Consider the following 22942-nt stretch of genomic DNA (forward strand, 5'->3'; position numbering starts at 1 on the left):
AATTTTTTGTAAATGCTGTGGCAATGTTTTAATAAAATCCATTACTACAATTCCTTATTATGATTCACAGGAGTTCTCAGGGTATATGAAGTATTTCAAGTGAACAGAACACTGTTTCTTTTTTAATCATGGTGGAAACAATCCGTGATTTGAAAATATATGTTTACTTTATAGGAGTTGGTTTAGTAAAGCTTCTAAATTAAATCTGTCAGTACACAAATCAGTGTGAAGATTCCTGTGCCAGCTTAGAGGAGATAATGAGCAAAATGTCCAAGGAATCCTAACATTGGGGTTGGTCATTTTGACAACAATGTGAGATTAGCTATTGGCCTTAGTGGAGCCAAGATTTAGTCTCAGAAGATTTAAAGGAATATCTCTGTATGAGGATTTGTCGCTTCCTACACGTGCCTCTTCTACAATTACAAGACAATTTAGATTTTGGAAAAAGAGGGTGCGTTTGGAAAGAGTGGATCACGGCTCTTTTGAGCGAGTATGACTATGTGCCAGGGTAAGTTTATGTGCCTTCCTTGGACTCCCTCCCTCAATAATGAATGAATCCTGGAGGGCATCCTCTCCTGTATATATAGCTCATTAATAACTGATTAACTCGGCCAAACAGAAACACTTGGATCTATTGCTGACTTTTCTGGGATAGATACAGAGTTGACCTCACATTCAGACCCAGAAGAGAGGGAGCAGAAAGACTCACTCTGCAGCACCATTTTCAACACAAAGGCATTACCTTAAGCTTAAGGGTCAATTATGCTTCTGCTGTGGTCTCTTGCACCTCAGATCAATAAGGGATTATCTCAGATCTGTCCTGCAACATCCTGATTCTCTGTGTGCAGCAGCATCAGCTGTCCAGGGCTTACATATCGCTATGGCAATGTGACCCAGAGCCTTGTTACAGGACTCCAGTGTCACTGGGGCTGTCCTTACTCCACAAAGCTTGGTTGTTACTCTGCTCCTAATAGAATTACACCCGGGCAGATGTGTTGTGCTGAAAAACGTCTCTTCACAGGGACTCCAAATAAAATCAGGCCATCACCACTTGGTCTCTGCCGTGCTTTCTGTGGGCTGAAAGGAGGGCAGGAGGGGCTTAGGGTGGAGGACCCCGGCATCCCCCCGGAGCTCGCCCTGCAGGGATTGCCTCTGTCCATTCCCTGACACTCCGGCACTACAACACACCAATACCGATTTCCCAGGCTCCTCCTTGGAAATACGGCTTCCTTGGCCCCCCTCCTCTCCCTCCCCTGCATCGGCTCCATGGAACTGAAGAGGGGCTGCTGCAGGGGGTGAGGGCAGGTAAAGTCGCCATAGAAACAGGGCTCTGGCCTCACTCGCGCAGCCCGGAGAGAGCACAGAAGCTGTTGTGGGTTCACTCACAGCTGATCCACGCTGTCATTTAAAACCATCTAAAGCAATATCAGCGTACACAGAGCAGCAGATTTGGAGAAAACAATTTTCTCACATACTCTTCAAATCGGAATCAAAATTCGGTCCCCGAGTCAAAAGCCTTGCAACAAATCTGTCGTGTGTACTTCTCAATACACCTCCAGCAGGGCTTTTTCTGTGCACACGCACCAGCTGGAAAACCTGAGATACTGAGTTTATTGTTTTGATGTGTGCCAGAGTCCTCCGATTTCTCTAAAAGTACTAGGGCATTATGTAAGAGGCTTGGATATGATCCAGGATGTAGATAGCAGCATAACGGGCCTGATAAAAAGCCCAGTGAATTGTTGAACAAAGGATCTCGTTCACTGTTGATTTATTAATTTGCAGCTTCCCTAAATACAGTGATTTTTAATGGTATTTTTCAGTGTGAATTAACAAATAAAATGTCCTGTCATCGTACACAAAATCTGTTAAGACAAAGAAATGAAAAAACTTATTTTCAGAATAACTTATGTTGAGGTCTCAAAGGTGTTTAGGAGAAAAAAGGAACAAAGCTAAAACTGATAATATTTTCAAAATTTATTAGGCCAAGAGTTATCTCTGAAAATTGCATTAAGCTCATAAATCATATGTACGAAAACCACACTGATCCTAAAATACAGGTTATAGTGAAAAAAAAACCCAAAAAAAAACCAGAGAAACCAAAGACAAAATAAAAAGAGTGATTGTCCATAAGAAGAGGACAAAAAAGCAGAGAATAATTCAGGAGGTATCACAGGTGAAAAAGCAAGTAATTATCTAACATCAGATCTTGGAAAATCTGGGTGGAATTTTTGTCTGGAAGCTTATGTATATGGTAATGTGATGCCACCTGGAAGTCAGAGAAGGAAGAAACAGTCCCAGCCTAGACAATTATACACATCCATAAGTTATCAAAACAAGCATGTCAAATCAACAGGGAGGAAATAAAAAATTAATTAACATTAAATGAGGAATAAATAAAAACATAAAACACTCTCAAGCCCCTCAGCTAGCAAAATGCAGACTGTTTATTCACCTGTTTCATCACGTCTTCCCTACCTTTGCAAGATAAAGACCTAAACCTCCTAACATTTGATGGGAATTGGGCATTCTAGTGCCTACCAATAAATGAAGAAAAATCACCTACAGTGGAGACCCCTGAAAAGTACTGCATTTTGTTGGTCACCAGATGTGTGAGACTAGGGTGGCCCTGCTTCTCCCAGACTCTCTTTAGGCACAGAAGAAGGAGTCTGCAAACCCCTTAGGATGCTAGAACCACTGTTCTCACTTGCTTTAAGCTTTGGTGGAGCACCATGGGGTAAGAAGCTCTGCAGTCTGCTCAAGAAAGTCACAATGAGGACTTTAAAGATTAAGATAGGCAGTAAGACTTTCATATGGGTTGTGGGCCACCTGTCAGTGCGATGCACAGGTTGTGGCACAGCCTCCCTGTCAGGAGGCAGCAGGCAGACCCCGGAATGCAGCCTGTTCATGACTAATTTCTTTTAAGGACACCCATTTTAACTCTGAGATCACCTGCAACTGATCATCTGCAACAAAAATACTTTATATTTGAAATCTCTTCCTGGAAAAGCTGCTTGGACATACTGGTACTGTATTAGTGTCCAAAAGAATATTTTGTTTACCTTCAGCAGGCAATGAGCATGCTATATAGAATGCAATGGGAAAGGGTACAAGACTGATTAATCTAGAGGAGTTCCATATTTTGGCTTTCATTCCCACACAGTCTTAGCTATAAATTTTTCTCTACTTGTTCCTCTACCATTAGCATCATTAAATAATCAATGAGGTTTAGATACTAATGCAATATATAGACTATTCAGATATATGCATGCATGATAGCATTTTATGCAAGTTTGCTGTAATCTTATCCTCTGAAGAGAGCATGAGAAAGTAGAATGACAGCACACATAGCAATATAGATACATTTTTCAGTGTCTTAAATTCAATATTGATGCTTCTTATTAAATCATTCTAGTAACATAAGGTATAGCAATTCTAGAAAAGACAGAGAGACTGACAGAATTTTTTTATGAAATGCAGCAGAACTGGCCTGTTTCAGGGCATGCTCAGTTCTGTCATTATCTCTGAACAGTAAGTACAATTGATTGCTGTAAGAATGAAAAACAGGATTGTGAAACTTCCTGAAGCCTTTGGAAAGGCTGAACGAAATGTGTGATAGCAAAATTAGAACTAAGTATTTCAAAAGCAACACACCTAATTCCACCCAGTTTTATTTTTCATTGGTAGAACAAAAAATACCTCTGATTTTCATTACAATTTAATTTTTTGTGCCTTCTCACAATATTGTGAGTCTGAGAATCCAGTGAGGTGTTTGAATGCAAGGGTTAAACCAAGAGAGGTATGACACAGTGCATGAGATGCATACCTCCTGAACTGGGATATAGGTGATTCCTTACAGATATGACAGCTGAAGCTGCTTCCTTTACATAGCAGTAAAAGGCAACATGACCTACTTCTCCCATTGGAATGACTTGCCAGGGAGGGTGCAGATGGCATTGCTGTACCTTTGGTGGGGCAACCTGTCCCCTTGGTAGGTAGGGTCTGCTGATGAACAGAAGGTGCAGCCTCAATGTGCTGCTTTATAGCTGTCTCTGGCTGAGAGGCAGCTGTTAAGGAGGAGGAAAAAAGAGGGAGAAATGGCAATCAGAGCACCATGATTTTATATAATGATCTGGCTAAACAGGTGTGCCAAACTTGTGTCTTCTAACAAATGATTTGATGCTGTTATTTCTATTCTACTGAGTTGTATGAACTTAAAATATTTGGAGTTTAGCTTTGTTTTGTCAGCCAACTATTACTGCTATTTACCATAAAGGTATCTTCTATTTAAAGTATGATGATTTGGTGCTGTATAATACTGCTATCCAGTACCTCTGGAAAGCTTTTATGTTTACAAGTAAATAAGAAAATAGAACAGTTGTAATGTACTCATCGTTTATTCTCAAATTACCTCTTGAGGTGCTTAGTCAACATATTAGAAAATGGTGAATCAAAGTCCCAAACTTTTTTTTTTTTTCCTCTCTCTCTCTCTTTTTTTTTTTTCTTTTTTTTTTTTTTTTTTTTTTTTTTTTTTTTTTTTTCTTAAATGTACAGCAAAAACAGGCCTTGGCCTGGGGTTTAATTAGTTGTGTCCAGCACGTCCTCCTGGGCAGGGAGATAAACTGCAGACTCTGCCAGCTGGGGCAGTGCCAGTACCATGAATTAGCACAGCATGCTCCAGAAGCTTCTTTTTCTGCACCAGCATAACACAGCATATTCCCAAGAGGGCAGAGGAGGTGAGTAAGCAAGTGGAGAAAGTACAGCAATTGTGAGCCACCCAGGCATTTTCCTGGAAAAGCATCCTCTCCAAGCCATTTCTGAGATCTGTTATTAAAGTATTCTCTACTAGGAAGCTAGGATGTTGTGCTTCGGTCACACTTTTAGGGTGCTATGTACAGGGATTCTCTTCTTAATTTAGGAAAAGAAACTTATAGGACTTAAACTAAAACTCTGCTTGGTGGAGAAATTCTTCCTCTGCTTTCTCTTCCTCTGCTTTCATCCCTTGCATAACTACATAAAGCTTAATGTAGTTGTAGGCTGAAGACAAAAAATATGTCTCTAAATGAGCAAGCAATAATAGGGACTAGAAAACAAGGGATTCACAGCTCTAATCTGAGTCAAAAAAATTTTAGATATTGAAGACAAGGAAGTAATGAAGAAGTCATAGTTATGTTCTACCAGGGTGTAGCAGGTAGCCAGTGCTCTGCATGAAAAGAAATCTAAGGCAGAAGAATGAAATATAAATGAAGAAAACAAAATAAGGTGGAAAAGAGAGAGGGACAAAGCTAGAATTATGATACTAACAGGATTGTCATACAGAGCCAGATTTTTATTTTACTGATAGGTGTCTGACTGTGGTCAATGGGTACATGTTGGAAGAGAATGCAAAAACACACACTAATACCTCTCCCAGACCAAAAGTAATTGTTGAGAGGTGGGTTTTGAGCACATTTGCCTCTTTTTGTCTCCAACTATTTTTTTTTCCATTACTTTCTTCAATTACTTTTTAAACTCACGTAGACCCTTATATTCACAACATTCTGTGTCAGGGAGTTGAATAGCTTAACCACAAGGACTGTTTTCTAGGTTCTTGGAATGCATCACCTGCTTGTTTCTTTCCTTCATGTTTGCATCTCTGCACTATTTGTGTGGGAAGAGACTCTGACTAACAGTGAACCTTTTACACTTGTTTACCTTCCTTACTAAAGATTGTAGGGGCTTGCATCACATTTCTCCTCGGTCACCCTGTTTCCAGTCTGAAGACTCCTACCATACCTGATCATTCCTTGAGCAGAGACACTTCAGGCCCTGGCCACCCTCCCCTGAACCTCACCCCTTTCCACCATGCCTGGTTTGAGATGGAGAACCAGAACTGCTCTCAGTAATCAAAACCTCTCTGCACCATGGAATTATATGGGACCACTAATTATATTTCCTGGTTGGTTCTCGACTTCTCACAAAATAATTTTATTTCCATTGTTTTCCTTGACATTTGAGCCAGTGTACTTGTGCAACTGTTCTGCACCATGTCAGTGTTTTATTTCTGAATGAAAATAGTCAGCTGAGAGCCCCTTGTTTTCTGTGTGAGGTTAAGACCTTTCCATCTGTGTATTATTTCAATTCACAGATTTTTAGAGGCTCTACAATAAAATCTGCTCATATATGGAATTTTTACCTGTATTAATTTTTATGTACGGGTCTCTTCATACTGCACTTACTCAAGGGTAGATATAATTATTGTATCTTTTATATCATGATCTGTTAGTAATAGAAAATGCCTGCAGAGATCTGGCAGAAAATTTCCTAGTGAAAATTCATCTCACATTAGAAAAAGAGTACTTTAACTTGTGTTGATTTTATCCATTTCCCCCGGAAAAGTAATTTATATGAGTAGAATATTTTTGTACCTATGTCAAATTTTATAACTCTGTCAGCACTGACATTTAGACAGAATGGAAATTTTGAGAATTAAGTCAACTGTCCAAAACCACACTGAGAAGTTGGCAATTTTTACCACCATAAGATTGGTTTTCACTATCAGACATATGGCCTGACAATGTAGGTGAAGATAATCTGATGACCTGGTTTTCATTTGGTCACTACCATGAGAAAATAAGAAACTGTATCTTTCCAAAAGCATGATCAAACTTGTTGTAGGTGGTATAAGATGCCATCATATCACATAATTGTTTTCTGTAGAAAGTTCATCCAGGCAACTCATGCACCAAGGGAGCAGAAAGGATGGTAAATAATGTCCAGTGCTTAAGCTAAAAGTGGGAACTGTTGTGCTTGTCCTTCTGAATTATACTGTGTAAATGAAATGTTATGTTGTTGTGATGACCTTAATACTTCTATTCTGTATATTCACTGAGATCAGGACCTAGATGTTCTAGCAGAATCTATCTAGTGCTTTCATAAGAAATTTTCTCAACTCCAGCTCCAGAAATATTTTTTTTATTTTTGTTCCTCATGTTTTCAATTAATTATTCTGTTTACTTGGTATGATTGCTGTTGTTTTTTATGAGTTTCAAAGGCCTGAAAATATTCATTAAGTGTTAATAATTTTAGTTTTCCATTGTTCTAGTGATTTTCTTGTTCAGCATTGATGTTCCATTTCCCATTTTGTGATTGTCCTCAACTTATCACATCTATATATATCTCGTTCACACAGTCCCAGGGCTCGAGTCTGGACGACATGCACCTGCATGGGTGGGGGGGGGGGGGGAATACCTTTCTGCATGCCAGATATGTTGGTTTAGATGTGTTGAGTCCTGCTTGGCATGTCAGGAGAGGTGGAGAGGACTGTCAGGAGGGGGGGAGGGTAGCTGGAAAGGGAGCAGCCCGTCTCCCTGCACTTGCCTTGCCCAAGGGCTGCACAAGAACCTCAGAGTTGAGTATACACGTACATGCAATATACAAACCCATGCGTATGTATGTATATTTTGTAGGTGTGCTAGCACATGTGTATGCACACGCATTTGTCTATATACAGCGTGTATGTGTACATACAGTTCGTATATAGATGTATGCATGTATGTATATGCTGGCATACCTCTGGGCACCAAATCATCTCTTCAGTATCCTTCGGGAGGAGTTTCCAGCCCGGAGCCCCAGTCTCCCCAGTGCTGGAGGGAAGCCTCCCCCGCCCCTCCCTCCGCGAAGGCGCAGCCGGGGCTGAGGAGCTCCCCCGTCCCTGACAGCTGCCGCAGGAGGAGGGAGAGGCACCCCAAATGGAGCCCTGAGGCTATTCTTGCTGAGTGTTCACACAGACACAGGTGGGTCCGGGACACCGCCACACACAGCCATCACATGGCAAGGGTCCCTCCTCGGAGGGAAGGGGAAAGCAAGCAACCCTTTCCCCCGTTTTTCTTTGTAATCGGGAAACACTTTAAGCGCAGTCTTAAGAGCCTCCTGAGGTGCTTCCGAGCAAAGGTAAATTCACTTCACCATAGAACAGAGAGGTAAAACGGATTTGCCCGCGACACGAGCAAAGAAAGGGTCAGTGGCCCGTTAGTCCCTGTGTTGAGGCGCGTAAATAACCCCAGGGAATGCTCTCCACCAGCCCAGCGACGGGGCTGCCTTTGTCTCTGCCCCTCCGGGCGGCAGCGGGCTCTCGCCGAAGGGGCGCAGGCGAGGGCGGTGAACAAAGGAAAGAAATCCCTGTCACCGCAGCCCTGCCCGTTCAGAAGGTACCCGGCATCCCTGCCCGGCCCGAGCAGGCTCCCCTGAAGGGGACGCTAAATAATTGATCATAATCGATTGCCTGCGTGCATTGGGAAGCGAAAGCGGGCGCGTCCCTTGCTTGCAGCCTGCTCCTTCCCCCTTTGCGCTGTAATCCTATTCCACCATGTGCGGATAGATGAAGGGACGTAATTCAGCCTTCAGGCCTGGGCGGGGTTCTCCCCGTTTAATCTTTTCCTTTCTCTTCCCTTCGCTGCTTTCTTCCCTCCCCCCCTCCCCCCCACCCTTTCCTTCTCCCAGGCCCAGTGAGGTCAGCTCATGAATATTGCTTCATTTTCCTGAGAGGCTCTGGCAGCGGCGCGTACCTCGTGTGCCGTGCCCGGCTCTCCGTGCATGCATTTCGCCAGCTGGGCAGCGGACAAAGTGGTGGTGAGTAATGCAGATGCTTTAGATCCAAGCATTGTTTTTTCTTCTCCTTTTTTTCTTTTTTCTTTTTTTCTTTTCTTTTTTTCTTTTTTTCTTTTTTTTTTTTTTTTTTTTCCCTTCCCGAAAGGAAATATTACTCCTGATCCAGATGCAACAAACCAGCCAGGTATGAGGGGGACCTTAAAAAATCCCCTCCGTTCCTTTAATCCAGGACAAAGGGCAGAAGCACTCCCAGATCTTAAGCCGCGTTTGGGAATTCTAGGCGGGGCAGAGGCGGGCGCCCGGTGGGACGAAAGGGCCAGGGCCGGGAGGATGCCCTGCCCAAAGTTCCGGGCACGGGAGAGCCCCGCGCCGGCGCGTGGAGCCACCGGACTGCTCCCTTTTGTTGCTGCCTTGTATTTAGTCCTTTTTCCGCCTGGACAGCTGTTCCCGACAGGAAAACCTGCGGAGACGCCGCGTCCCGGCGCCACGTGGGTTTGACTCTGGGGAGAAGGTCGAGCTGTGGAGTTTTGTGAGGACAGAGATTTAGGACTTGGTCTCAAACTGGGCTTTCGTTGTGCCGGTTAAAAACGTATATAAATACATGTATATGTACATCTATATCTCTCTATATATATATTACTAAAATCAGCCAACTTAACCATAGGCTGTAGCTGAACTTGAATTTTGGGGCATGCAGGGTAGCGGGTGTGTTCTGGCAGGTCGCGGTTGAGTGTGATGTCAGTTGTAGTGAAAGTTCCCTACGATTAATTTGAATTGCATTTCTTATATGTCATACCTGTATAGCTCCAAACAACGGTAGGGTGGGAATTCTGTTTGTGGTGGGTAACAGAAACGCAAAGCAAATCTTTTATAAAGTGATAAAGTGTTGTCGTACAAGATTTATGGCTTACACTTCTGGCTTTCTTTTTACTAACTAGTACTTGGGAAGTGTCTGCCAAATTGTGTCATTTTGAGCATTAACTTCCAGAATACTGGTTTAAACCAGGTTATTAATGACAGTGTATTTGAGAGGAAATGATGTACTGCTGCCAGTGGGAGCAGAGCAAACACAGCCTCATTGTCTAGTATGTTCCAGGGAGTAAACCAATTGTCAGGGCACGGTATAGTCTCTACATTCATTTTGCCCACTCGTGCTTCTTTCTTTATTCCCTCTTCTAGCAGGGAATGGTTAAGCCATGTTCTAGGAGGGAATGGGCAGGCGGTGTTAGGAATGCTGTTGCCATAAAGAGAGTTGAATAAAGGCTGTGTGAAAACAGGATGTGGATCATAGCCATTATGTTCAAAATATACTGGGGACATTAGCAGCATGATATGGCTTTTAACAGCCCTTTTTCATAATCTGTTGTGGTCATGAGAACGCTGTTCGTGTCATTATAGGGGTAAATTGCCAAGTGAGCATCCTTCACAGACTGCTACATAACATTTTGTTCTGGGTGAGGGTGTATTCCTTGCTTCCTCTGTTTTGAAAATCTGCATATCTGAACCTATCGATCTGCATAACTGGTAACTAACATGAATCGGTCTTAAATCCTGACAGCACCTCTGGATAACAAACTGGGGCAAATGTGTGTTTAGAAGCTGATTACAGAACCCCTGTCCTTTACTATCCTCGATTCCCGAGTCACCTTGCCCCGGAAGAGCTGCTGTCAAAGCTGAAGGGAAATGTATAGTTGCTTCCACGTGTGCAGCCCTTTGTACAGAAGCTTTCCCCCACTCGGCTGTGATAGACATTTGGACGAGGCCTTTTAGCAGGCAGACAAGTGCAGTAGCAACCCAGGCTTGGTGGTGAGATCAAGGGAGAGGGAAGTTTGTGTGTGGAAGGAAATTCATCCCTGGTGTGGCGGTCCGGCGGGGGAAGGTTCGACATCGGGGCTGGGGAAACGCCCCTAGGTGCAGGCGGAGTGGGAACAGGCCTCAGCCGAGCCCTTCGGGGCCTTCCGTGAGTCGCTCCGGTGGGCTCTGGGCTGCGGCCTCGGCCGGATTCTCCCCGGCCGCTCCGGGGGACCGCTCCGCCCGCAGGTGGGCGCGGGTCGGGGCTGGGGGCCGGCGGGGCTCCGCGGCGGCGGGGACGGGCGGGCGGGCTGGCCGCCGCCGCGGCCGGAAAGCCCGTCTCCCCGTCCCCACCCCGACCGCTTCTCCTGTTCTCCCCCCCAGCTCTCGGGGCGGCGGCGGCGGAGGAGGCGGAGGACACGGCCGGTGATGGACGCGTCCCCGAGATAGCCGCCGCCATGAGCCAGCCGCCTGCAGGGGGCGCGGCCGCCGAGCCGCGCCTGCATCCCGAGGGCAGCAGCGGCAGGAAGCAGCCGCGGGCATCCTCGCCGGCCCGGGCCCGCGACGCCGCCCCGCGCCCGCCGCCCGCCGCCGCCAAACCCGCGCCCGCCGCCGCCAAAGCCGCCTCGGCGCGGCCGCCGCCCGGCCAGGCCCCCCGAGCCGCCCGCGGCCCGCGCCGCCGAGAAGCCGCCGCGGGGAGCTGTCCAGCCCGGCGCCGGTGCTGAACCGCCGCCCGCAGCCGCCGCCGCCGCCGGGAGAGGAGCGGCAGCCGCCGCCGCCGAGGAGCCGCCGCCGCCGCCGGGCGCCGCCGAGGAGGCGCCCCCTGCAGGGGGCGGCGGGGGCGAGCGGGAGGGGGCGGCGGCGCCGCCGCCCAAGCAGTGGCGGGGGAAAGCGGGGCGGTCCCCGCTGAAGGGCGCGGGGGAGGCGGCCCCGGCTCCTCCATCTTCCTCGGGCGCGGGGAAGGGCCGCGGTGCGGCGGCGGGCGGCGGCGGGTACTGGAAGGAGGGATGCCTGCAAAGTGAGCTCATCCAGTTCCACCTCAGGAAAGGGCTGGCGGCGGCCGCCCAGATGCAAACCAAGGGCAGCAACCACAGCGGCAGCGGCGGCGGCGCTTCCTCCGCCGCCTCCGCGGCCGCCGCCCCGGCCGAGCCTCCCCCGGCCGCTTCCGCCTCCTCGCCCGCTGCCATGGCGGCGGCCGGGGCGGAGGGGCTGCGGCAGGGCGAGACGGAAGACGACGGCAGAAGCTGCGGCCCCGAAGGCGCCCTGAGCGCCCACCTGCAAGAGGAGATGCAGGAAGAGATGGAGAAACTGCGGGAGGAGAACGAGAGCCTCAAGGTGAGGGGCTGGGGTGGCGGCGGGGGTGGGGGAGAACCGGGGCCGGGCTGCCTCTCGACCTTCCCGGCCTCCCTCTCGTGGCAGGAGCGCTGGAGGCAGCGTTAAGATGGCTCTGTCGTGGGGCGTGCGGGCAGTGCCACATCCCTGCTTCGTTGTGGTGCTTATAATGAGCTGGATTGTATTTACCTGCCGTCCCTGCTGGGCGGAGCTCCATTTTGGCTGCCTTCTCCTATACGTGCTGACATTTGTGCTTTTGACCCACCTGTTGCATCCCTGTCCCCTTCTTGCCCCCGTGCCAGAACGAGATAGATGAGCTGAGGACAGAGATGGACGAGATGAGGGACAGCTTCTTTGAGGAGGATGCTTGTCAGCTTCAAGAAATGCGCCATGAACTGGAGCGAGCCAACAAGAACTGCCGGATCCTTCAGTACCGGCTGCGCAAGGCTGAGCGCAAGAGGCTCCGCTATGCCCAGACCGGCGAGATCGACAACGAGCTCATACGCAGCATGGAGCAGGACCTCAAGGTACAGACGTGAGCAGGTGCCAAGAGGAAGGGAGCGTCTCAGACAGAGACCCAACCGTGCTCTTGGTCCTCATGACTCGGGCGTTTCCATCCATTCTGCTGTGCACCCAGTGCAGCTCATGGAATAGCGATGGCCAAGCTATTCTTGATAATATTACTCTATGTAGATAGGCTATTTTCAGCTTCAGTCCTATCATTTTTGTAAAGGGAATGTGCAAGGACTTACTCAAAAGCAAATTAGGAGGCTTTTTTAAAGGTTTTGGACTCTTTATGATGAATGCAAAACATACACTTCCACTGCAAAATTAAACCAACCTCACCAAACAGACCCGTTGACTTTGAGGGGATTTTGTTACTCTTTAGTGAAAGATTTTAGGTGACAAGCAGATTGAATACTTGCAGTCCCAACACTAAATTCTTACTCTGTTCCCGTCAGTAAAAACCTGCTGTTATGTTCAATGAATCCAGGGCTTTTCACATCCACCTGAAACCTTAGACAAAACCCATCAAATTTCAGTGTGTCATCAACTGCATTTCATCCCTAAGATCTGAATGAACCACAGCCTCTTACTGAGGAAAACTTTCAGTCCTTGTTTAAGGATTGTCATTGGTAAAATACCCATCATGTCCATTCTAGATTGGTCCAATTACAGAGAAGAAAACCCTTTCTTGACACAGTTGGAAGTTTAATTTCTGCTTCCATTCACTAGATATTGCAGGACTCCTGCTGAATCAGGACACCTAAACATTTTTCAGTTGATTGGTCTCCCAGTCAACTGACCTTTTCTCATGGAAGTGTGCAGACCTCTGTATAGCAAATGTGAGCTTTATTGGCCACACTTCTGCCTAGGAATCTTGTTACCTATGGCACATGGACTCCGTGGGCACAGTTTAAAATGTGAATTTAATATATGATTATGAACAAGGTTATTTTTTAACTTCTTTCTGAAAAATATGGTGGATCAAGAGTATGTTATTCCCAGGCCTGCTTTGGATCATCTTTTCTGAAAGTTTTCAAGCTTGTCATCACTGTTATTAAAATTTCTATTTGATATTCCTTTTCTGTGCATATTCAAAACCCACTTTTTCTGTTGTGGCTGTGACAGTTCTATAAATACAGGTGCCCATGTGGTTCTTGACAAAATAGAGTCTCCTTGATCAGAAGCAAAATCACCCCCTTTTCATGGGGATTTCTGTTCAAAACAAGGGATATTTTGCATGCTCAGAATGGTGCTTGGGTGACCAGTTGAGACTGACACATTTGCAGGCAAAATTTGAAGGTGGGCTTCCATATCCTAAGGGAATTGTGATTTCAGTTTATAGAGTTGGCTTCTTTGTTGGCTCAGTGTCACTTTTATTAGCAAGTCTACCAGTGCAGGCTGGGGAGGGCACCTCTGCTGAGGTGCTTGTCTGCCAGTATAGGAGATAGAAGCAAAGGCCTTGGATTTAGCTGCACAAAGAGCTTGCTTTAATTAGCATTTCTCCCATGTGTTTCCCAGTGTGACTGACTCTTTGGAAAGGAGCAGTGTTCTTGTAGACCATTCTCACCGTACATGAATGTGTTCTGCTTTGGAGTAAGGGATGAATGTCTAATGCCAAATTTCTGCCTAATAGAGTTCTGAGTGCTGGCTAACCATAATTATAACTCGTGTGGTTTTTTGTAGTGTTTCCAAGTCCTCTTCTGAAGAAAGACTATCCAAACTGACACTGGTCATTTTGCATTGTTCATTTTGCAATATATTAGGGAACTTAATCCTTTAGAGATACAGTCTTGCAGCTAGCTGTATTAAAATGTAACTCACATATGCCTGTATTAAAATGTATCTTGCATAAGTGAGTCCCATTTCCTATGTAATCTAGAATGCTCAGTATTTTTTCCTGGATTAATAGCTATTCCACCAAATTTTGTGTCAAAACATTAGCTACCAGTAATGATATTACAAATTGGTTTTATTTGCTGATCCAGACTGTATCTGTAGACTGAAGACAGGTTTTGTTAGGTTGCTGTTTTAAATATCCCCCATGATTTTCCATTTGCTTTGGTTGGACAACCAGATGCGCAGTTTAATACTACTAAGTGCAGGAAAAGACATCAAGCTAAAGCCCTGTGGTGTGTTTCTCAGCTCATTCTGCAGTCTCTTTGGACTATGGTTATAATTGAAATTCCCCTCCACTCACTCTTTCTGCTGGGCATTATGTGTCTTGAGTGCGTGTGCGGTGGGGGAGGTTATTGAATGATCTTGTGCTACTCTGCTGTGTTGTATCTGTAATTCACACACACTGGGTTTCTTGTCAAGGCAGGCTGAGTCACTAGCTGCTGCTGATCTCTGATAGATTGGATCTTTCTAGACGCTTGCTTACAATTATTTTTTTTCTCTAGTGTTTTAGAATGTCAAAGAACTGACATACTAACTTAAAGATGGTTTGAGTGAAAGCCATGAAGGACAGCTTGCTGAACTTCCCTAGCTAATGCTAAGTAGGATTAATTATGCTTTCCAGTGTTCTAAAAAAAGCAGGAAATGAGGCTTTTCAAACTATGTGTCTGTGTGTCTAAATCACCATCAACACAGTGATTAGTGTATATTTAAATATTTTTGGTGTGTGATTATAGTTTCTGGTGGTTTCACAAAATATAGTGCAAGTGGCTTGCAGGGCAAGATTTGCATTACTTTTCCTGAGGAAGAGGGATTAGATCTTGTCATAAGCCTTTTAACTCTATTCCTGTGAAAATGCATTAAAAAAACCCAAACAACCAAAAACCTTAGTGTTCATTTTCACTGAAAAGATCAGACACCATTTGTGTGAACACAATGTCAGCAACAATGGGTTTTGTTCATATTTTAATCTTAAAGTGAGACAAGAGTAGTAAATATCTTCATTAATTGTCCACCAAGGACAGAGAAACTAGCAGAGTCAAAACAAACATGTGTCCGTTTGTGGTCACAGGTAGACACAGGTAGGGAAGGCCTGGAATGAACGGGCCCTGCTTTTAGATGCTGTTGCATGGCAAGAATTTGAAGGATATCTGCTTTAGTGCATTGAAAAGCATAAGCTACCTGTGGCCGAGAGAAGATAGATGATGCACTGTCTCCAAGAATAGTGAAGGTCCTGTTTAACTACTGATGTGACGGAGCCTAAGAAGGAGTTAGGATTTAATATCTGATGTGGTTTCCAGTAAACTCCATAGGGATAGTGTACCATTTTTTGGAAGGGATTGGCTTGAATTTGGAATTATTTAGAATTCTGTCTGTGGATGTCCTTGTCTACCTGTTTCCTTGCATACCCCTTCCATCACCCAGACAATTAACTTCTAAATGGTTGCTTAGGCACTAAGCACTGCAGCAGTTTTGTTTTTTTTTTTTTTTTTTTTAAACCATTTTTTTGATATACTATTTCATTTAGGTTGCAAAAGATGTATCGGTGAGACTTCATCACGAGTTAGAAAATGTGGAAGAAAAACGTACGATAACAGAGGATGAGAATGAAAAATTAAGACAGCAGCTTATAGAAGTGGAAATTGCCAAACAAGCACTGCAGAATGAACTGGAAAAAATGAAGGAGGTTAGTGTTGCTATTTACTTCTACACCAATTATTTGAAGATCTTAGATTCTTAGTGATGAACTGTTTTTGTTCTATGACTTGTTTTGGGGGCAAACAATATGGCAGTCAAAAGCTGGAAGTTGCAAGGAGTGCTAAAGTACAACTTGATGATTGTGAAGCTGAGAAGAAACTGAAATATTTGGTGTTTTCTAGGCAAAACAGGAACCAAGTGGTGCATTTTTTTTCTCTCTCTACGAGGAGGGAAATGTGAAACTACTGGTAATGAGTTCAGAGGCTTTGATACCTACATAAATACTTTGTACCTACATAAATATTCATACAGGAAGTGGGCTCAAGTGCATCAGAGGTGTCTAACTTAAGAGATTATGTTTTCCACAGGTTTTTACAAAGACCAGTAGTTTTTCCCTTGCTAACTACTACCAGGGACTAGCAGGCATGCTGAGACTGGGAGTCTAGCCACCTCCCCATCTTGTTCAGTCATGGAGTACTGGGAAGTGAGAGACTCTACCTGGCTTTTCAATCTAAGCATAACTTTTCATTTTATCTAATTAATCTTCAGAATTACTCCAGCTGTCATTATATAGATGCAAGATACTGTGCTTTTAAGTAAGCAGAAAATTGCATTACAGCAGTAATAGCCAGGCTGACAGAGATAACAAAGCAGAAGTAAAAGGAGAAATTGTTGACCAAGAGTGACTTCTCGGAAGAGATTTTAAAAACAGCTGTCCTGTTTACTGTTCAAGATTTAAATTCAATGAATGCCCCTGATTTTTAGGAATATTCCCTAGTAGGAACACCAGTATCTTTGATCTTGTATGAAGCAGAAGAGATGTATTTCAGTTGTCAAGAAAGGCAAAAACTTTTCAGTATGATGTTAGGGCATGTTTAGGAACTGCTAATGAGTCTTTTAAGTGACGTAGTATTAAAAATATTAAAATGTTTTCTTTACAGGAACTGAATTTCCAGCATGTTAGTAGAGGTGGTTTGTTCCACCTTCTGCTGTTTTCCCAGATAACTGCTGATTTTAAAAGCAAATGAAAAAAATCTGACCCTTAGTCAGGTTTCCCCTCACCTCCCTGAGACTTTCACCTTCTGTTTTCTCTCTGGTTACTGCCATTAAATAGAACTTGGTTTCCTGGACTAACCTCTTGATGAGAACATGATCTTTCTGTAATTATCCTTATAACTTGTCTTTAAGATTGGCTTTACTCCAAAGTTTTTGTTATTCTTGTCCATTCAGACTGTACTTTCTTTTAGGTTCTCATCTCTGGTTCTCATCTCTGGTTCCTCTGTCTCTCTAATACGTTATACTGCTGTAAAATTCTTTTGTCTTGCTTTTTTGAAGCATCTTCAGATTACAGTGGTGTTTAGTGGCAATTAATTAGTTTGTGTCCTTTGATATTAAGCCAGTTAATGGACTTCTTCACCCATATCATCACTAGTCACTTTCTACTTATTGTGGTTCTTCCCTCTGGCCCACCATGCAGAACTACGATTCTGCTGCTCCCATGCTGCTCTCCACTTCTCTCTTTGGCTCAAGTGTTGGTATCCATGAAAGGGTGCTGGAGACTCCAGAAGAAATGGTGTCATGTTTAGGATCTCTGTTACACAATAATGGTTTTCATGAAGCCAAAGCAGATGGATGATTCCCAGTGGCACAGAATGGGGGCACTGAGCCAGAATGAAAATGTGAAGTAAGGCTTGACACCATAGTAGGGGCGGAATGGACAAAGAGTCAGAAATATAATAGTATACTGAAGTAGTGAGAACTGCCTTGCACAGTTATTATATGTGTCATCGTAATTAGGCAGGATTTATGTATTTCAAATAAGCTTCTGAGTTGCTTTCAGCACCTGAATGCTGTTTTTCAGGCCAAGACTTTCAGCACAGCATGGGGGAAGTTGGGGGATCATTGAGGAGGTGCAAGTCAGAGAAAAACAAGTTCAAAGCAAAGCCAAATTATTATGTACACTGCAAATATACCATGATTTGGGGGACCCATGGAAACATGATGGTAAAGAATATTAAGTCTTACAGAATTGAAGTTTAGAATCTGTGAAGAAGCTATGAAAATGTTAATACAAAAAAAAAACCCAAAAACCCCCCAAAAAACCCCAAAAACAAAACAAAACAAACAAACAAAAAACCCAAAAAACCCCCACCCAAAACCCAAAACCAAAACAAAAAAACCCCAAACAAACAAAACCAAAAACACCAACATGAAAACAACCGAAAGCTGTCTGCATTAGAATTTATCCATGACAAATATTTTTTCTTCTTCTCTGGCAGTTGAAGGTTTCATGCATTTTAAATGTCATTGTCAGATAGTTATAATGTTAATTTTCTGTTTGCTTGCGAATTATTTCCTCTTATTTCATAGTTTTACAACCTTTTCTCATTTCAATACAGCCATTATAATGAATGGAACCTCCTGCTTAAAGGAGTTCTATTCAGCTTAAATTGAAATATGGGGAAGACCTTTTGTCTGGATTGTGATCTTTGTTTTATTGAGCTTAGAATCAATGGGAAAGTATCTCTCTAAAGACAAAGAAACATTTTTGTTTCACAACATAGTAAAAATGCTTGGAGATGTAATGATTGATTTCTGTGTTTTTGTCATCAGATGTACTGCAGAAATCCAAATATTTCCATGTGAAATTTCTTATTCTTTTATAATGAACAGTGTGAGATAAGAGAGAATTGAAATAAGACTTAACAGAAAATGTAAGGAAGAAAGCATAATTTTTTGGTAGGTAGTCTCTAGGGCAGGACCAAAGCCAAAATTCTCTCTGTGTGGATTCTCTTTTGTTTCAAAAAGCATGGAGACTTGACTGAAAACATGTAGAAAAGATAAAAGCTAGCAGATGTGTTGGTTTAGAGTCAAATCTGGAGTTCTCCAGTGAATATTTGGGTGAACATAGACAAGTGAATGTATTTGTCTATTGATATAAGAGGTAATTTCTGTTTGCCTTCTTGATTTGGAGATTTTGGGAAAAAAAATTATGATTAATTCCACAAGTTAGAAATTGTTGTTGATGTCAGCGGAAGCTTGTAAGCATCTGGGATTTGGAAGGTGTTCCAGCAATGCATACATTTTCTATCAGTTACTTTTGCTTTCAGTCTCCCAAATTGCAACTATTTTGTTGAAAGATATTCCTGCATATGTCCACACAGACATACAAGACTTTTAATCTGTTTTGGTTTTATTTGTAGCAACTTCTGCTGATTTCTTCTTTAATGTTAGTTGCTATTGACTATAATGCTATTTGGGAAGCCGAAAACAAAGTAGAGGAATTGTTTCCTAGCAGGAAAGAGAAACCAACAGTAGCTAGATGTAATTTTTCAGAGATTAAAAAATGAACATGGTAATAATAATGAACTTCTTGTTCATTGATTAAATAATTAATTAACTTTCATTAATTTGTTGTTAACAGGTAAAGCCTAGGAAATGCTTGTAGACCTTTCTGTAATCATGAACTAAAAATTAATTTGTTTGCTGTAGCTATGTAAAATTAATTTGTTTGCTGTAGCTATGTAGCTGTGCTTTAGCGGTTTGTTGTGAGACAAATGAAGTAGGAGGGAAATATGACAGAAGTACTGGGCCCTGGGCTTTACAAATCCTCCTTGCAATGCAGACATGTAATTGCCAGGAGCACAGTGTTTTTTGGGACCTGTGTCTCTCTGCATAAGTGCAGATTGCTCTGCCGCTGCTCCAAGCTGGGCAGATGCCAGGCAGCTCGGTTCTTACAGCCACTTCAGGGTGATGTTGTCAAGCCACCATTTTCTTCTTCTAAGCATAGACTTTTAGCTCAGATACAGAACCTGTGATAAACATGGCACGTGAACCAGAAATGTCTTTTGTCCCATTCAGACTGCAGGCAGGGGAGCCTGCCTCCCTGCATGGGTCTGTGTTTTGCTGTAGTGGTGCCTGTCTTGTCAATCTGGTTCGTACCTTTCGGAAATGGAACAAGGCAACAGCATCTGGGGAACTGGGCAGTGGAGCTGGGAGGAAGAATCTGAATTCTCTTCCTTATTTTGACACTGACCTGCTCTGGGACCACAGGGAAGTAATTAGACTTTTCTGCTTACTCTTGCAACATTTGCCTGCCCTGTTTAAGCACAGATTAGCTCTTTATACATCTCTGAGTCTTCAGGCTGCATAGACATCAGAAGGACAGCTGGAAATTTCACTCCAAAAGCTGCTGAACCCCCCCCCCCCCCCCGCAAACAACTCCAAATTCTCCACCACCCCCCATGCTGCAAAAAAACCCACAACAAACAAACAAACACCACTACCCCCCCAAAAAAAAAATCAAATAAACAAAACAAAACAAAAAATCCAAACAAAAACCCTCTCCACCATACCTCAAACCAACAAACCCACACTGCAAAAGATATGGTAAGATTCTTTCCCAGTCCCCTTGACCACCAATACCAGCTTGCCCCACTTTTCTTGGATGAAAATCCAGTATCTCTTCTTTCTCGTAACTCTTTCTTTCTTTAATCCCTCTCCCCTGCCATTTAACCACAACCACTTATTTTAAGTCTTTCTTCTATAACTCACAGTCTCACATTCTCCAGATTCTTCCACTCAGTCTTGATCCTTTTCTCTTTCTCTTTTTCTTTTTCTCTCTTTTTTCTCTTTTCTTTTTCTCTTTTTTTCCTCTTTCTCTTCCACTTTCTTATTTTCTTTCTTTTTCTCTTTTACTTTTTCTCTTTTTATTTTGTCTAATAGCTGTAGTTGTTTTGCTGTCTTCTGGTTTCTAAGTCCCAGTCTTGTCCTTCTCTCCCACCATTCCTTCCTTCCCTGCATCCTTCTAACTCTTCATGAGTGTCCAGTCTCTTGTCTGGATTTCAAGAGTTTTCTAGTTCATTTTGCTCTTATTCTGCTTGAAATATATTATCCTCATTTCTTAGCTACAGCTCCTGTCTGCTGTGAAATTTTACTTTTGCCCTGCTTCCTCCACCCCCTCATGCAAATCTGTCAGCTTCCGTGGTTTGTTCTGTTCCTTTCCTTGTTTCCAAGCCTCAGCTCTTCATTTTTGCATGTGGACTGAGAGCAGTGGAGGATCACTTGCTGTGCTAGGAAGCAGCAACTGTATCACTGTGGGCACCTGAAGGGAGGTTTCTGGTTCTAATACCTGGCTTCAGCTTTATCCACAGCCTCATGGAACAATTGCAGGACTAGTTAGGCTTTGCCTTCTGGCTCTGGCATTGGAACATAATCTGCCAGCTGGAGAAAATGTGCAGATTGATAGCTGGCGGTGGGAGAGGGTGAGGTAATTCATAAATACTGAATTTTCAGCAATTCAAACTGGTAAGATCCAATAAATAATTACCTGGTAATTTATAGGAATAGAAAATTTCTAGAAGATTATGTCATCCTTTTGATGAATTAGGAAAGTATGAGGTATACATTGTATATAAACTCAAAATGTTCCAGAACACGGACTTAATGGAACATCTCAAGAGAACAGTTGCTAGGATAATTTACTATGAGCAAACAAGAATATTCTCATCTGAAAAAGAGCTGAATAATTTTTTGAAATTTCCCAAAATATTAACAGTGTTGGAACTTATCCCGTGGTAGATGCTTGGTGTGGAAAACTTGCAATGTTTAATGAAGTTGCAAGAAACTGGAAACAAGTCTCATAAAGAGTGGTGGTTTGCAGCATTTCCAACAGGCAAGGCACCAATATCCAACATTTTGGATGCTTTCAGAACCTTCTCGCCTGATACTTGTACTTGGTCCTTTCTCTCAGGACCTTAAACTTCACCATCTCACAGTCACTGCTGCCAGCGCTACCATTGACCATCAAACCTCTGACCAGCAATTCCTTGTTGTAATGGTTTTAATTTTGACAACCAGGCAGAAACATCAGAGATCGGAGCACCCGGGCAGTCCAGAATCACAAAAAAAACAAGCAGGATCATAAATGCCTTCTCAGCCCACCCCTCGGTGTAAATCGGGGTGGCTTCAGCCCAAATGGTGCCCATAGCACTTATGAGAGCCCAGCAGAGATCTCCCCCGCTCCAGGGAAGTTTGGATACAGCAGTTGTTGTAAAGCAGCAACCTCTCCTTCCTCCCGCCTCCCTCACCCAGGAGCTGATGGAATCTGGCCAGGCCTCAGGCCAGCTTGCCCCCAAAAAGGGGGAACAGCAGGCACAACTAGATGTTACCTGCCTCTGTCTGGCCAAAGAGAAAAGGAAAAGGCCAACCTGCAGGAAGTAAGGGGGTTTTATATGGTACTTCCCAAAGCCGTAGCCCACAATTTTCAGTGGTCAAAACAGATGCCAAAATTCTAACAAACCCTCTGATAGATCCCTGTCTTTTCTAAAGCAATTCCCAGGTCCTGACCCGGAGAATCATTCTACATTCCTGTATAGCTAAAAAACGAAACTGTACTAACCCATAACACTAGTTTACAAGAGGTCCATCAGAGTAATTGCTACAGCTGACTTACTAATCACATGTGGCAAAAATTGTCTTCAATCCATTGTGGAAATCATGTGACTGCTAGTTGTCTGAAAAATTCTTCATCTATTTCCCCTTGTGCATCAGATGGTCAGTAGAAGACACTCCAGAGGATGCTCCTCTGTCCTCTGATTGTTGCCTGTAGCTCACAGCTGGCCCATCACTCATCACGGGACAACACCAAACACCTGGCAGGTCTCTGTGATTCCAGTGAGGCCGTAACTCTGTGGATGTTTATAGATTTCCAGCTTCTGTTTGTTGCCCATGCTGCATGCATGTGAATCACTGGAGCTGGATACCTGGTTCTTCTGCTTTGAAAAGGAAGGTTTGAGTCTCCTCCATCATTCTGTCTCCCAAGCACATAATAAGTGCACCTCATATGTTCGTTTTTCCTCAGAGTTAGAATTCAAACTACTTCAAACAGCTGGTATTGGAGGGAGCAAGGTTAAGCAGAGTGAGATGAGAGGCTGCTGTAGCTGCTCATCCTCACAGGCTCAGTGCAGTTAAGTGGAACTCTTTGGAGACTTACAGTAATTTACTTGCTCCTGGCACCAGATGGCAGCAGGGGAGGATTTAATAAGGCTCTCACAAGACCAGTTCCTTCCTGAGCCTTTTGGAATATCCAGTACTGAGTCTATCAGCAACACTTTTACCAACAGTACCTTTAAGC

The 22942-nt window shown here is 43.8% G+C and overlaps 1 protein-coding gene across 1 annotated transcript in view; it reads left to right on the plus strand.

Annotated features, from left to right (window-relative positions):
- Positions 1-492: 492 nt before the first annotated feature.
- The window catches only part of SOGA3 (SOGA family member 3), a 40456-nt gene continuing 18006 nt past the window's right edge, over positions 493-22942 (plus strand). Inside the window, 6 exon segments of the mRNA XM_058419690.1 lie at positions 493-508; positions 8479-8607; positions 10762-11048; positions 11050-11712; positions 12012-12236; positions 15638-15796. Of these exon segments, the coding sequence (XP_058275673.1) occupies positions 493-508; positions 8479-8607; positions 10762-11048; positions 11050-11712; positions 12012-12236; positions 15638-15796 (1479 nt within the window).

Source organism: Hirundo rustica, chromosome 3 (assembly GCF_015227805.2).
Source record: "Hirundo rustica isolate bHirRus1 chromosome 3, bHirRus1.pri.v3, whole genome shotgun sequence".
In the NCBI taxonomy this organism is placed as follows: Eukaryota; Metazoa; Chordata; class Aves; order Passeriformes; family Hirundinidae; genus Hirundo; species Hirundo rustica.